The sequence below is a fragment of the Castor canadensis genome, chromosome 4, assembly GCF_047511655.1.
Source record: "Castor canadensis chromosome 4, mCasCan1.hap1v2, whole genome shotgun sequence".
NCBI classification, from domain to species: Eukaryota; Metazoa; Chordata; class Mammalia; order Rodentia; family Castoridae; genus Castor; species Castor canadensis.
Window position 1 is genome coordinate 126,312,395 of NC_133389.1, and position 17,453 is coordinate 126,329,847.

The 17,453-nt window shown below is 36.0% G+C and overlaps 1 protein-coding gene across 5 annotated transcripts in view; it reads left to right on the forward strand.

Moving 5' to 3' along the window:
- Positions 1-17,453, forward strand: part of Map3k20 (mitogen-activated protein kinase kinase kinase 20) — a 163,434-nt gene that overhangs the window by 61,000 nt on the left and 84,981 nt on the right. For all 5 annotated transcript variants that reach the window (XM_074071120.1, XM_074071121.1, XM_020166058.2 and 2 more), the window contains exon 3: positions 7,937-8,024. In XM_074071120.1, the coding sequence (XP_073927221.1) occupies positions 7,937-8,024 (88 nt within the window). The remainder of the gene's footprint in view (positions 1-7,936; positions 8,025-17,453) is intronic.

The window sequence follows — 17,453 nt, forward strand, 5'->3', positions numbered from 1 at the left end:
GTTATATATTTGTTAGGATTGGTACTTTTTTTTTTCTATCAATAAAAACAAAAAATCTGGCAGGTGTTAAAAATATGCCTTTGCCTTTAAGTTATTGTCTGAGTGTGCTGCCTAACCCCCCCAATAGTAAAATCATTATTTAACTGAAGAATTCAGGTATTCAAGACACTGTCTAATTGGAGTCTAAAAGATGCTAAAGGACTTTTCAGACTATTTTAAAATTAAATTTCCCTAAACTCCTCTAAATGATTTTGTAGATTTCCATAATAAATGTGGCAAACATTTCTCTTATGGGATGTAAATAATCAAACTCTGTTGCACTGTAGAGTAACATTATAAAGCACTTAGCAATCAGATTGTGAGAGTTGCTCGAAATGCCTAACCATGTAATTTTTGCAGAGAGAGAGGGTACCACATGCTGTGCAATTAACTGGTTTTATTAGCTATAAATTTGGTTGTTACTGGCTGGCTTGATGTCCCAGTGCCTGTGGAGAATTAGATCATGCTTTTTGACCTGATCCTGCACGGTTGAGTGTCAGGAAGGTACAGCAGTGCTACAGTGGGAACAGCAGCTGAGCCCCTAAGAGGGAGTCGGTGATGAGTTTTTTCTCACACTTCTATAACTAACTAAAGAGAGCTTTGGAATTTTCTAGGCCTCTTGTAATGTTTGGATGTTCTGTAAACTAATGTTCTCAAATTAGGTTTGTAAAGTAAAGCACTGTGGTTTGGTGATTGATCATAAGCAGGATTTTGAGATCAGACTACTTGTATTAAAACCTGGCTTTGCCATTTACTGTGCCCTTGGACAAATTTTAAATTTTTTCCTTGCCTAGATTTCTTCCCCTGTGAAAGTGAGATACTAGTAGACTCTGGCCCATGATTATTGTTTTGTTTGTTTGCTTGCTTGAGGCAGAGTCTTATGAGTAAACCAGGCTGACCTTGAACTCAAAATTCACCTGTCTCAACCTCCAGTGCTGGGATTACAGGCATGTACCACACCTAGCCTAGCCCATGGTTTGTTGTGAGAAAATGAAAGGTTTGACCTTCATGAAGTGCTTTGCCTGGTAGGCACACTGAAACATTAGCTATTGATATGGAAGAGTCTGTAGTTGAAATCTCTTTGAGCAAACCAGTTTTTAACAAAAAATGTCTTAAAAGACTCATTATCTTATTGGACTTTTAAAAAGGAGAGAGAAAGAAACAGAAACATATATGTAAAAAGAGGAAGAATAGGAGACCCAATGCAGATGTTATGACTGACATTATTAGACTGTTAGCAAGTAAGCTAACAGTCAAGTAAGCAAGTAAGCTGAGCCCATCAAAGACCCAATTTTCCAACACTTAAATATAATAAAATATCTTACTAGTGAGAGTCAGGTAGAATAAGTGCTTTGGAAATGTTACAGTGCTATATGTTTATAAAACATAAGTAAACAATAAAACATGACAGTAATTAAAGCAAAATATGTAAGTAGAACCTACTGCTGGAAGAGAGATGAGTTTACTTAGAAGGTTGGGTTGACTGAATGATAAATTGATCATAAAGAGCTGGGCGTTGGTGGCTTACACCTGTGATCCTAGCTACTCAGGAGGCAGAGATGAAGAGGATCGCAGTTTGAAGCCAGCAGAGGCAACCTATTTCAAAAACACCTTTCACAAAAAAGGGCTGGTGGAGTGGCTCAAGGTGTAGGCCCTGAGTTCAAGCACCAGTACTGCAAAAAAATTTTTTTTTGATTATAAAGAAATGAGAAAGATACAGAGAAAAAGATTGGAGTGGGTTGAGTATCTGGCATTGCTGGGTATAGGATAAGATTACTGCCCCCATGTTGCAGGTGAGAAGACTGACCCTCAGAGAGATTAATTGTGGTAGTTAGCATTCCATTACTGTAATGAACACTTGAGATAAATCATCTTAAAAAGAGGAAAGGTTCAGTTTGGCTCACAGTTCAGGAGGTTTCATTCTGTGCCTGAATGAGTCCATTGCTTTGGGCCTGTGGTACCACAATACATTGTGGCAGGAGTGTATGGTAGAAGAAACCCATTTACTTTTGCTAGGTACAAAAGAGAGGAAGAAGTAGGGAGCTGGGGTCCCATTTTCCCCTTCAAGTGTATGCTCCCAGTGTCCTAAGACTCCCAGTAGGCCCTGCCTCTTCAAGGTTTCCACCATCTCCAAATAGTGCCCGAGCTGGAGACTAAGCCTTTAGCACGTGGGCCTTTGGAGGACACTCAAGAGCTAAACTACAGCGGTTCCCTTTACTTGTAGGTGACAGCGAAGACTCTCCCTGAAGCTTTGGACTGTAGAGACTGTCCTAATACACCATGGCTAATTATCTCAGTTCAATCCAGAAGATACTTATTGAGCATCTATTCAGTGCAATGTAGGATTAGTGATACATTAAATTTTAAAATAGAAATGAATAGATATTTAAAGCATGAAGGAATCTGGAAGATACCTGTCATTTCCTAGGAAGAAAGCAAGGCCCAGAATGACCAGATAACTTTAAGGCCATCTATTTTGGAACTAGGATTATATTTTCACTCATCTGGTTAAGTGTTTGATTAAATTTTATTGCAATTCAAGTTTTTTAGAAACCTAGTCCTTCATTAGTTCATACCAGAAGCCTTGTTTGAGGACTTTCTTTGGGGAGATATTTTGTATAGATATTTTGTAAAGTAGTCATCTCTTTGGCCAAATTACATAAAGTGTTTGGTAGAAAGCCATAATTTACTTTTTCATGTTACCACAGTGACACTCAGTTGTGAGCACAAAGGCTATAAACACTTAGCTTACTTGTGATTTGGAGAAAACTCTTCACTATAGGTTTCATTCAGTTCTTGCCACTCTCCTAACTGCCAGATTTGTCTGTCTTTAGTGTTGTTCAGGCACATACTTAACTGGGAGTAATGTGCTCACTGGAGGGAAGGAAGTCTGGCCCCTGTCCAAGTGGTGAGTCCACAGCACCCCACCCAGAAAAACCATTGAGCAGCCAGAGACTTCCCAGCACTGCTGATACGGGTAATAAAAGTCCTGCATCACTCCCTGTCACTTTTCAGCAAGCTTGAGCAGAATGACTGGTTTATTTCTTCTTCTTAGCATTTGTAACCAATTTCCTTCCCAGAAAAGATACTCATGACATCAAATACTATTAGGAATATAAGATGTGTTATATATGATGGAACCTAGTTCAGTTCAGTTATCCTGTATTTCCCTGAATGCCTAAAGAACATCATTTGAAAATGAACCTATAGTATCGTGAAGTTTGCTTCTTGTCAGGTAATCGTTACTGAATGGGTCTCATTAAACCCAATGTGACTCAAAGAGCATGACCTGGATATGACACTCTGGGGATTAAATACAGGATTAAAAATCTCCCAAGCATGCTTTTTAAGTTGTTTTTGTACCACAGTGTTTTTAGAAGAAGAGAGCCGGTTTTCCATTTGACCGTAAATGTATGAATCAATTTGTTTAAAGGTCTTATTTTCGGAAATGCCCCTAGTCATGATACTCCTGGAAGTAAAAATGCAGTGAATTCCCAGTCACGACCTTGGGAACTTGATGCACGTAACTGAGGTTGAACATCTGCCCCATTTATCTTTATAATCAGAATATGAGAGAGTTAGCAGGGGAGGAAAGAGAGGAAGGGAAGGGAAGGAAAATTACTAAGTTCTACCTACATCTTGCCTGAAAAAGCTAGATATTGTGGCATCATGGATTTATAAATACTGTCTTCAGAGTTTTTTATTCCATAATTTTCCCTTGCCCTTATAGTCTTCAATAGTTCTGGGCTCTGTGGTGATAAGAGATATTTTGTGCTAAGACCAGGGCTTTCATCTTTTACAGCCTGTCCTCTTATAAGAAGCCTGGTTCATTTGTGGGGGACATTTTTGCTACTGACCAAGCCTGCATGAAACGCAGCCCAGCTGCTGAGAATCAGGGGTCCATGAAGGAGCATCACCTGTAACTTTCAAGGACAATAGTTGGTGTGAAAAGTGTGTATAGACTGGATATATATGACAAAAGTATTGGGTAGAAAATCAGGAACAGAGGGTTTTAAGTAAGCATCTGTGTTCTTACCCTGAAAAAGTGCAAGGCCAAGGTTAGGGCATGCTCATAGCATACAGAGCAGGAAAGGACTTTCAGGAAATTGTGCTCTTTGTCCTGGACAGCAGAGCCTACAAGTGTTGCCATCCAGATCCTTGTTCATTTAAATCAACAGTGAGCTGGTGAATAAATTTCAAATGACTTCTACTGTGGTTGTATAATTGATCGACTGTCATTCTTACGAAACCTGGCATGTCACCCTTCCAGGTGAAAGAACAAAACGAAAACTGAAGCATATTCATACCCTCTGTCATTTTGCTGTTCTCAGTGCACTGTTGAGTATAAACACTTCCTGACATAGGCTTTCTATAAGAATTATTTAAACACACTGAATATTACTGTCATTAAATACTGTTTGTTCATTTGTCCTTCAGATGTTATTGATGCTTACCATGTGTGAGGAATCCAGCCTTTCTCCCTTGCCTGGGATTGTGGTAGTCATTTTGTAAAAAGCAAAGTAGGAAAGGCTTTCCTGAAAGCAGCTGGCTATAGGAGGGACACAAGAGAGCAAAACAGCATTGCTTCATAAAATGTCAAACCAGGGACTGAGCAGGTTGCAGCCATCTTAAAAGATGCACAGTTTCCAGGACCCCTATCCTTGGTCTCATGCTCTCAGAACCTATGGCCTTCTGTAGGAGTAACCTGGGTAGCCCTGTTTATTTTTGTGCCATGTCAGCAGAAACTCACAGGTCAGAGGTAAACTCAAGTAATTTTTATATGCTATGTACAGAAGTCCTGGGGAGATAAGGAGAGAGCCTTACTTCTTCTGCCCCAGGGCTAAGGAGAGTCTGAATTTCCTTACAAATCAATATTGTCAATTCATATTTATATTTCTAGTCATATGTGTATACTTATTTATACATATATATAAATTATATGCTTATATATGCATATATATTTATACATTATATATAGTCGTATGTGTGTATTTATATAGCATAAAATTTAAACCATATTTTAATGAATTATATTCATAGCATTGTACTACCATCACCACAATCTCTCATAATTTTTCATCATCCCAAGCAAACTTTGTAATTTTAAGTAATAAGTCCCCATTCCGTCTTCTGAGTAGCCCCTAATAACCTCTTACCAACTTTCTTTATTTCTGAATTTACTTATTCAAGACACTTCATATAAGGAGCATATACAATATCTGCCCTTTTGTGTCAAGCTTTATTCATGTAGTAGCATGTATGAGAACTTAATTCCTTCTATGGCTGAAATAATATTCCACTGTACTTATATATCACATTTTCTTTATCCATTCATCAGTGGATGAACATTTGGTTTGTTTCCACCTTTTGACTATTGTGAATAATTTGAACTTTGGGTACAGCATCTGTGTAAGTGCTTAGAATGGCATTTTATATAGAAAAACTAAGTCTTCTAGATTTTAAGTGTTTGTGTAACAAGTATACACAAACAAAAAAACTAAGAATCAATTCCTTATAGCTCTTATATGCCTGTGAGAGAAAAATCAAATTTTCAATTAAATAAAAACAAAACTATAAAATCAATGCAATTAAAATGAACAATTTTCATCATGTTGTGTTTCACAGGGTAAACAGATACATTTTTGGCATGATGAATCATTGCTTTAACCTTCATCATTATTACATTTCCTTTTTAATAGTGAACTTATTTTTAAAACCACCAATCTGTTATTTTGATGGGCAGTCCATTTGCTGGAGTATCCCATAATGTAAAACTGGAAAACAATAGAAAAATAACAATTTAATGAAAAGCTACTCATTGAATATTTACTGAAATAAATTCATTAATGAGCAGGTGCTGAAAAGGCAGTGCTCAGAACACCTTCACTTACTGTCGGGTACTGAGTGCTGCATGCAGGTTTTAGTCAACCAGCCCCACATTTGTTTCTATTGGTGCTTGTTTGAATTGCCCTTGACCTTTATTTGTTACAGACACATGGCTTATTTATTCAGTTTACTTGTTTATTATTAGCTCATTTCTACAAATCTAGTGCAATTCTTTATAAAGTATTGTGTTGTTTTCACGTGAAATCAGATTCTTAGTTTATAAAATCAGAACCTAAATTCTTATTCTAAAAAATGTCTTTTATTTGCAAATTATACTATGAAAGGGTAGTTTTATCTTCATAACTGTGAAAAAATAATAACAAAGTCTGAGCACAAAAGTAGATGCAGGATGTTGGCTGTTCCTTTGACGTTCCCATTCGCCTGCCAGTGTGCTGCCAAACATCCTTACCAATTCCTATAAAGATACAGCCTGTCTCCTCAAGTATCACTTGGAGATATCTTAAATGTCAACATGAAAACTAGCTGGAACACTGAAAATCCCATCATGCTAATTTGAAAAGTGGCCATCCAAAGATTCAAAATACTCCTAGATTGATTTTTTACTGATACAAATTGTAATGGGTCGCAGAACTCATATATTCCAAAGAATATACAAAGGATGATACATCCCCAGTTGACAAATGCCAGCATGAATGTCTACTGCTGAGGGTTTTAAGTAAGCATCTGTGTTCTTACCCTGAAAAAGTACAAGGCTGAGGTCAGGGCCTTGACTCCAAATCTTTAACTCACAGAGTTGATCCTATTTCCAAACTTCATATGAACTACATTTTTACAAAGCTCATTTGTTACTTTATAACAAGAACTAGAATTGTCATGCAGATAAATCATCGTGTTGCCTAATTAATGTGTTTTCTCATGTGAGCTCATCTGAACTATGAGAAGAAGGGCACTTGGTGAACACTTTTGGCACTCACTGGTATTGAGGAATCATTTGGTTAAGCAGTGATAGCCCCTTCAACACCTATTTTACTAAAGAAAAGCATCGTCAAATCTAATCATCTAATCAATAATTTCCCTTTCTCTCCATGCCATCTTGACCCTTTGCCAACCCTTCAAATCTCTGTTTTCTACCTAGCTACATCACCTTCAAAACCAGTTTCAAACAATGTGTTTTTTAATGAAATCTCAACTCTTGCCCTATAAAAAAGTGTATATAAAATAGCACTAATTCATAGTGTGCAGATTCCCACAGGGGAGTCCCCTTTCTTACCACAGCGTCTTCATTCTCATTAATTGCTGACATTCTTCTTGTGATCTCCTTCCTGGGGTCAGGATTTTAAAATCTCCTATTTCTTATTGCCAATAATATGTTTTTCACTTAAAATGTTAAACTTTTACTAAATTTAACTTATGTGATTTTATGCCTCATTGTACTTATAATTCTTGTCTAACCATTGTTTATCTCCATAAAAGTAATAAAGTTTTAATAAACATAGGTCATTTATCTAGCATATCTTTATGTAGACTTAGTAGAGATACTCTTTTTTCATAAATATAACTTATTTTTGTCATGTCATTCTTCAGAACAGTTTTTTAGTATTAATACATTTGAAAGCATACAAATACAGCTTCCTATTAGATTACCAACAAATATCAAGAATCCACCTTTCAAGGTTTACTTTGCATACAGAAGGGGAGCAATAATATATTTTGAATGACTTCTATTTGGCTAATAGGAAAAGGGCTTTTACTGTAAATGAATATGACATCTCACCTCTAAAGTCTTCCTTCTTCACTGTCAGTCAAGTGGACTTACTTAACCTCATTTCTTTTAAATTTCTGTAAAGCATCAATAGGAAATTCTAAACTTTCAAAGATGCTGCTGAAGGCAGTTTTATCAGCATCACATACTTATTTATTATATGTAAGAGAGAGACAGAGATAGTATATATATATATACATCTGTAAAAATAAGTATAGAAAGCCTATTTAATAAGATTATTATAAATGTGAAATTTGATACAATTTTGCACCTGATTTTTTCATACAGGCAGAAATATTGAGTGTTCTCAGCCACAGAAACATCATCCAGTTTTATGGAGTAATTCTCGAACCTCCCAACTATGGTATTGTCACAGGTAGGAACTCATTATTTGACTTCTTTCTTTCCTCAATTACCCAGCTTTAGATTCCTTAATATGCTAAAATGCTTAATATTAGGCTCAGTCATGAATTGTGTGCTACTGTCAGATGTCACTTTTGTTGCCATAAAGCATTAATAAAACTGATTATATCAATATAATTAAGAATGGTGTTTCCACTTCTACCCATGTTTAATTGTGCTAATTATATCTGCGTAAATGCTATTTAAATGCATTTGCAGCTGCAATACCAATATTTAAAGGTGCCATTTAACTAAAATTTCATTAATTAGTTGAACTGAGAGATGTTTTTTGTAACTCTGTGACCTTTTATAAATTAAGATTTCTGGAGCTGTTCATGTTGTAATTCTTCGCAAGGCATTTTAATCCCATTAGAGCTTTTCTTCAAGGTCTCTGACGTGAGAACAGTATTTTTCAGGTTTGATCACCTGAACTGATAATGACCTTGGGCTAAATTATCACATAATTTGAAACAGGAATATTTACTGGTGGAAATACCCTTTCCAGAAATGAGCACATAGAAAATTTTGCCACAGGAAGACACATCTTTAATTGTTTATGCTTATACATGTGTAAGGTTATGAGCAAGTTTAGGTGTGTCATAACTGCAGTGTTCATAGTAATAGAAACTGTAATGCTTACAGTACATACCTTTGATCAGGTTCTTGATTATGGCAGCTCTTTGATTAAAACAAAAACAAATGAGAAAATCTTTAAAAATTAGCCCTATCTTCTTCCATTGTAGAACTTGGATTACCTTTCTAGAAGAAGAACAACAAAATACCCTCAGTAGGAAGAATTCTGTTTTATAAATTAACCCAGTGCTTACAAATAACCCTATGAGATAGGTAAAATTATTTCTATTTTAAAAGAAACTGAAACTCTGACTTAAGTAACTAACCTATGGTCACCTAGCTGGTGACAGAATTGAAGTGGTACAAATTTCTCACATTGATTTTCTCCAGAAGCTCCTCTTGCATGCAAGCCAGGTTCGAGAAGGCTGTGAGCTCACTGGTTCTTCAGTTCACAGGGCTATAGTTGCCATCACTTCTGTCTTTTGGTGGCACATAGTTTAACATGCTTTTTGCTCTTCAGTAGCATTTTTAACTAAGTTGTTAGGAGGAGGGTCTTTTACCCCCAGTTTACTCAGGTCTTTAGTGCTAGAGATGGGGCATGTGGCAGGTTTTTTTTTTTCCCCAGCATTGGGATTTGAACTCAGGGCCTACACCTTCAGCCACTCCACCAGCTCCCCCCCTTTTTTTTGATGTTTTTTTTTTCAAGATAGGGTCTCGCAAACTATTTGCCCAGACTGGCTTCGAACCACAATCCTCATGATCTCTGCCTCCTGAGCAGCTAGAATTATAGATGTGAGCTGCCAGTGCCCAGTTGCATATGGCAGTTTTTATCTTGAGCCTATATGTCGTATTAACATGAATACTCCAGAATGGGTTCTATTGGTGGGGGTAAACCATGTCTGACCTTTTATGGCAGTTTCTGATTTAAAATTAAGCCTTACTCTGACTTTTTCACCAAATGACTCCATCTCTCCCCAAACCCTGTTATATTTACTTTTTACTAGTTATGTTTACTTTATTGATCTGGATCCGGTTTTCTATTCCTCACCTGTGGCTGATATTATTCCTATCTAGCAGATATTACTCCTGTCTCCCAAAGAGATTAGATCTGCTGCTCTTCTTATACCCCTGATGTTCAGTGTGTAGAAGGGGACTGTAACTGAACTAAATCAATGGGCTACTCATGCACTTTTCTAGTTTCTTGAGGTAAGGATGAAGAGTAGAAAAGGGGACTGGAGTTACCGTGTGAATCCCTTTGCCAAGAGTTTACTGTCAGTCCCAAGGAAGATGTGAAGCCAGTGCATTCCATCTGAGTGACCTCATCCACAAGGGAGAAAGAATCCAGTTGCTTGTTGAGTAAATTTGATACTATTTGATATTCTCACCAGATTAGCTAGTCCTTTATTTCCTGCATCCCTTCAGCATCTCCTGCTCATACCTACACCTACCCAAATTAAATTGATCAGTTTTTTTGTGAGTCTGTGTCTGTTTCCCTGAAGAGCTAGCAGGTATTAACACTAAACATTGCTTTAAAACGAGTTGCAGAATTGTGACATAATAGAAAGTTGTATTTTGGAGACTTGTTAGCCAAGTTTTGGTGTCTTAAACTGTATTAACTTAATATGATTATCTTTATTCCTAAAGACTTAGTTTTAACTAAATGTTTACTCATACCTTTTCAGTCAACCTTCTGCAGTGTTAGGGTGAAGCATACTCTATGTATGAGTAGTAGTATATATGCCACCTGAGTCAAGTTTGGGGATGAAAAGATCAAGTGGACTAGAAATGGCAGCACTTAGCTGCCTCTTGAACACAAATAAGTCTTAGTGTGAAGAGACAGACAACAGACTTTGCTCACCCACCTTACCTGGATACCCTTATATGAATCTGGTCATGTTTATCAGATGTTGGAGGCATTGAGGGAAGAAGTTTGATTGGCTTCAATTCATACAACTTCAGTGTTTTATTAGTAGAAATGGTTGTTGCAGCAGGCAACTGATGTCACTTATTCTAGGGGCTTGAAAGAATGACTTATCAGAGTGGTAAAATGGAACGGGTGCTGGGATGGGAAGTGGAAGGCATGAGATCTGGTTTTGACAATGCCAATGCCTCATAGATGGACCACTGAAGAAAACCTGCCTAAAGGGGGAACTAAAAAGAGTATCTTATGAGGCAGCTGCCAACTTATTTCTCTTGGAACAGAAATGAACATCTTTTTCCCAGATCGCCAAGAAATGGTATAACTAGAACTTCAGACTCCAAAGTCAAAAGAAAAGATAAAATAATAAGTCTTTTCTTTGATCCTTGGAAACCTCTTAGTTCTCTACCATTCCCATTCTTTTATATACATATATAATACAGCCTTACACACGCATGTACATACACTCGCATAAATATTTAAAGGCAGGGGCAATGCCAGGGAGAGGATGGCAGGGGTTGTTAGATACTAGATTATGGAACTCCTTTGTAGCCAGCCAGATTGGAGAGGAATCCCCACCCACAGTTATCTGGCAATCTTAAAGTAAAGAAAGGGTGTCAAAGAAAGGGTGTTCTTTGTCATAGGATAGGAGGGTAAGTGATTCGGGATCCCCAAAGCCCACAGAATTGCATCTTTGTGCTCAGAGGCTGAAATACTTTTTCTTTATTACCTATTCAATGTTACCTCTTTCTACTGTGCTAAGAGAGGATACCAGTTCTACGTGACTTATCAGCAGGCACAAATTCTCATTAAACTCAACCATGAAAAATACTAATTTTTAAGTGCCCTAACTCATTTCTTTTAACTTGATATTGATTTACTTTAAGCACAGACACATCTAATTTGCATATTTTGGTAGTGTCCTGGTCTTATTAGCCAATTAAAGACAAGTGTCACATCTTGCTATAACAAATTCCAGACCCAAATTCATTTGTTCTGTTAGTTATAATCCAAATAGCTTGGTCACCAAGTTTGGTCTTGGTGATCATTTTATTAAAAGAGGTTTCATGATAACAGTATTTATTTCAACAATACTCACTACAATTATTTACTCTCCATATCCAAAGTCCACCCATAGGTTCAACCAATCAAGGAACCAAAAATAGTAAGTAAATAAATAAATGAGCAATTAAAGATACAAATGATACACAAAGCAGTATAACAACTATTTACATAGTACTTATGCTGTATCAGGTATGATAAGTAATTTAGAGCTTATTTAACATACAGATGCTCCTCTACTTATGAAAGCCTTATGTCTGATAAACTCACCATACATTGAAAATACCCTAGGTTGCATTTAACACACCTGACCTGTTGAACATCACAGCTTAGCAAAACAGTATAATGTACAGTTCGCTTGTTTTCTTTTGTGATCCCATGGCTGAGTAGAGCTGTGGCTTGCTATTGCTACTGCTGCCTGCCACTCAACGTGGCAAGAAAGTAGAGAAAGTATACTTTCTGGGAAAAGACCAAAATTCAAAGGATGTTTTCTAGTAAATATGTATCACTTTTATACCATCTTATAGTAAATAAAATTGTTAAGTTGAGAGCTGGGGAGGTAGCTCAGTGGTTGAGTGTTTGCCTAGCATGCACAAGGCCCTGGGTTCAATCCTCAGTACCGCAAAAAAAAAAAAAAAAAAAATCGTAAGTTGAGCCTTTGTAGGTTGTGGACCATCTGTTTACCAAAGGGTGTGTGTGTTACTTGCAAATACTGTGCCATTTTATATAAAGAACTTGAACACCCATGGATTTTACTGTCCTGGTGGGGAAGGGTCCTAGAACTAGTTCCCTGAGGATACCAAGGGATGACTGCATATGCTTACATTCTTCAAAGCCAGCTATTGTCGCCATAACTCTCAAGGGGAATTAAAAGGAAATGTTTGTTTAATGTGGTTGTTAATGACTGTTAAAAAATAATTAAAACAAATATTGTTTGCTAAAGTTCAATGAGCTACTTCCTAGAGAAAAGTAAAGTTTTGAAAAGCATATAACCACATGGGATTATGGTGAGTCTTAATTGCCAGTGAGAAGACCAAAAGGATAAAGTATTTAATGCCTCTGTAAGGTAAATATATTAGTTTAGCTATTCACATATTGAGAGTACATGTTATGCAAAATAAACGAAAATTCTTGCCTTTCTTACATTCTCACATTCATCACAGAGTCTCATTTCATCGTCTGTCTTCTACACCCATGTCACTGTCATCATTAGAAGAACTCTTTAACTTGTCGTTGGTGTTCAGAGTACAACATCTTCAGTATAGTCTAATATGCTTAAAATGTAGTCGTTGTAGATCCTGAATGATATGGTTTCTGGGTATTTATTCCAACCTACAGGTACCCAATGGCATAACATTAGTATTGTTAGATATTTTAGTCTTATATGACATATTTGTATCCGTGACTTACTGCTTTTTTAAAGTTGTGTTTAGAAAACTTACTTTCAGTGATCTCCTGAAGTTCTCATTGAAACCTAATAGTGTCATGAATAATTACCTGTTAAATTTTGTTGCCTCTTTCCCTCCTCCCTCTCTTCTTTATTTCCTTTTCTTCTTATTCATATAGGTAACCTCTGTGAGACTACAAAAATTACCTTTGATTAAAGTCATGTCAGGCTAATATATTTTTCCCAAAACAGTATCTTCTTGTTCAAAATAAAATAATTGAAAGAATACCTTATAATATGAAAGATGTAGAAAGTATCTGAATGTAAGGTAACTCACTCTTTTCTAAGAAGCAAATTTTTTATTTATGGAGATGAACCCTACTTTATACTTGGTATATACAGTTATGCTTAAAGGTTTCAAAACAGTATTTTATCAAATACTATTTTAGTAATTTTAAAATATGGGTGGTATATACCACCAGAGGTATTTTTAGAATTGTCTTTAGTATATGATAATACAGGCCACTAATGCCTTTATTATTACATGAGACCAAGTAATTTAGTTGTAAAATTTAATGTTCTTGTCTATTCCTTTATTTATCAAAGACTGTCATTGTATTTTGTGTGTGTGTGTGTGCGGTACTGGTGCTTGAACTCAAGGCCTACACCTTGAGCCATTCGACCAGCCCTTTTCTGTGAAGGGTTGTTTTGAGATAGGGTCTCGCAAACTATTGCCTGGGCTGTCTTTGAACTGTGATTCTCCTGAGTAGCTAGGATAATACGCTTGAGCCATCCATGCCTGGCTGTCATTATAATTTTAAGTTATTTTACTGGTAAATATTATATAAATTTTGATGCCAAAATAATAGTTTCGCAAAAGCAAAAAATGTGATTTTGTCCACTAAGAGAGTTAAATTTTTTTTGCTAGGAGAGTCTTAGTATTTTCCCAAGGAATAACTTTTCATGATAATTATCATTTAATTGCATGAATCAACTTTAGTTTCAGCATATTTTTCCTTCTTATATCTTTACTGACAGAAGAAATTTTAAAAAGCTATTTGTTGAACTCAGACATTATCATTATGAAGATGATAATTGTTATAAATCATCACAGCTTCCTAAAATCAGGCCCAACTTTTCTCCAAATTAGCCTTAAACATAAAAAGGGAGTTTTCTGAAAGGGACATCCAGTGATGGATGAACTAGGTGTTCTGCAAATCCTGTTTCCAAAAAATACCTATCAATCTAATTTGAGCAGATTATCAGCACTGTAGAAATTGATCAGTAGCATATAGCCAGCTGAGAAGGATCTAGCCTTGAAAAACTGCTGAATTTTGGGTAAATGTGGGACTCAGTAGTGTTCTTGTCTGGGATTGTTCTCATTCTTCTTCCCCTGGCTATACCCTAGCTCAGTCAACACAGAGGGCATGCTATGAGGTTGGCAACTTTGTCGACACAGTTGAAGGGTGTTCACAAGACTGGGAACAATAGGTAATGCCCAAGCTCGACGGCATCCTTAGCAGAAGTGATGTTCTTGGTGACAGGAGAGCAGGGATTGCCAACTCTACTAGCCTGAACTAGTGCTTGTGAATGGGGTAATTATATTCCTGGCTAAAGTCACACTTAAAACACATAAAATGGAAAGGTGTCTGGTGTAGCATACTCCTTGTAAGTCTTTAGACTATGAGTCTTTCTAAATGAAACACAAAAAGGCCCATGAAAAGTAAAAGCCAGGACAGATGTGAAAAGTCTAAACCTTGAAGGTGCACTTACAATTTACATATAAGCCCCATCAGTCTAGGATTTTTTAGTACAATCTCTGTCTCAACATTGGCTAATCATTAACCTATGTAGATGCAGGAATAGCCCCCTAAAAGGGCAGACTTATAAATAAAAGCAAGATTAAACAAACAAACAAACAAAAACTCAGCAGAGGCATCAGTGCAGGGGTACTGTAAAGGAGACAAACTTCATAAATTTCCCCCCAGGCAAGTTAGTAAACAAGCAAGAAAAATCAAAAACATTTAGAGGGTAAAGTCAGAATCCAGAATTGCTATCTAAAGAAAATAAGATGGGTAAAGAAACAGGAAATGTGTAACAAATGTTTAGGAACAAAAGCTACCAATGGAAATAGTCCTTTAGCGTTCCCACACATTAATAGACAAATCTTTCAAATCAGTATATTCAGAAAACCAAAGGAAACTATGTTTAAAGAATTAAAGGAAAGTATGAAAACAATGACTCAACCAATGGACAACCTCAAGTAGTAGAAATCATTATTTTTTAAAAAGGACCTAGTAGAACTTCTGAGGATGAAAAAGAGAATAATCGAAACAAAAAATTTGACTTGACAGATTTGACAGAAGAAGAAAAAAATCAGTGAACTTCAAGCTTTATTAGATTTTTGAGTTACATAATTCAAAAACAGTTTGAAGAAAAATAAATTTCATAGAGTCCAATAGGAAAACATCAAGTATACAACTCATATATGATAGGAAAGAGGAGGGAAGGTAGAAAAATATTTGAAGGAGTAATGTTTAAAAGAAAAACTTCCTAAATTTGATAAAGTACATTTATCTACAAATTTGAGCTCAACAAACTCGAAGTAGGATGAATGCAAAAGATTTCACACCCAAACCATAGTCAAATTGTTGATAAAATTAAATAAAAATCTTGAAAGCTAGCAGTAGAAAAACAACTCCACATTGCAAAGGAACAACAGTATGATCAATGACTGACTTCTCATGTACAATAATGGAGGACAGATAGCAATAAAATGACATTTAAAATTCTAAAACAGAAGTCTGTATCCAGCAAAATTATCTTTTAAAAATGAAATAAAAATAAGCATATTCTTAGATAGAGAAAGAGAGAATCTTATAAAGCACATGTGCTTTATAAGAAATACTGTGATTGGCAGGACTGGATGGATTCACTGCCAAATTACATGACCTTTAAAGAAGAACTAATACCAGTGTTCCTCAAACTATTCCATAAATTAGAAAGGGAAGGAACACTTCCATACTCATTCCATGAAGCCAATATTAATTACCCCAGTATTAAAACCTATAAGTACACAACAAAAAAGAAAAAATTGTAAACCAATTTCCTTGATGAACGTGGATGTAAAAATTCTCAATAAAATACTTGTAAACCATATTCAGCTACACATTAAAAAGATCATATACCATGATCAAATTGATTTCATTCTAAGGATACAAATTGATTTCATTTCAGGGATGCAAGAATGGTTCAACTTATGCAAATCAATAAATGTAATATAGTCACAAACAGAATAAAGGACAAAAATCACATGATCATCTCAATAGATGCAGAAAAATTTCAATATCCTTTCATGATAAAAACTAAAGAATGGACTGGGGGTGTGGCTCAAGTGGTGGAGCACCTGCCCCGAGTTCAAACTCCAACAGCCATAAATAATTTTTAAAGCTCTAAAGAAACTAGGAATAGAAGAAATATACCATGATAAAGGCAAATATATAGCAAATTTATGTCCAACATCACACTAACAGGGAAAAACAAATCATTTTTTCAAAAGTTAGAAGTGATACAAGGGTGTCCACACTTCCTACTCTTATTCAACATAATTGGAATTTCTAGCAGACTAATAGAGCTAGAGAAAGAAATAAAAGGGATTCAAACAGGGAGGTAAGAACTCAAATTATCATTATTTACAGTTAATATGATCTCATACTTTAAAAAAATACTAAAGATTCTACAAAAAAACTCCTAGGTCTGATAAACTTTTAGCAATGCAGTAGGATATCAACATACAAAAATCAGTAGCTTTTTTATATGCCAACAATGAACAGGCTAAGAAAGAAATCAGAAAAACCATTCTATTCACAATAGCCTCAAAAGGAATTAAATTCCTAAGAATAAATTTAAAGAGGTGAAAGAGCTCTACAATGAAAATTTAAAGAAATTGAAGAAAACACTAGAAGATAGAAAGACCTCCCATGTTCATGGATAGACAGAATTAATATTGTGAAAATGGCTATACTACCCAAAGCAATCTGTAAATTCAGTGTAATTCCCATCCAAATCCCATTGCCATTCTTCATAGAAATAGCAAACTCAATCCCAAAATTCATGTGGAAACATAAAAGACCCTGAATAGCTAAAGTAATGCTGAGCAAAAGAACAATGCTGGTTGGCTGGGGGCAGTGGCACATGCCTGTGACAGTGCCTGCTCAAGAGGCAGAGATCTGGAGAATTTTGATTCAAGGACAACCCAAGCAAACAGTTAGCAAGACCACATCTCAGCCAATAAAAAGCTGGGTGTGATAGTGTACACCTTTCATCCCAGCTATGTGGGAAGCATAAATAGGATGAGTGCAGTCCAGGTCAGCCTGATTATAAGTACAAGACACTATTCAAACAAGACCTAAAGCAAAAGGGCTGAGGACATGGCTCAAGTATTAAGAGTTCCTGCCTAAAAA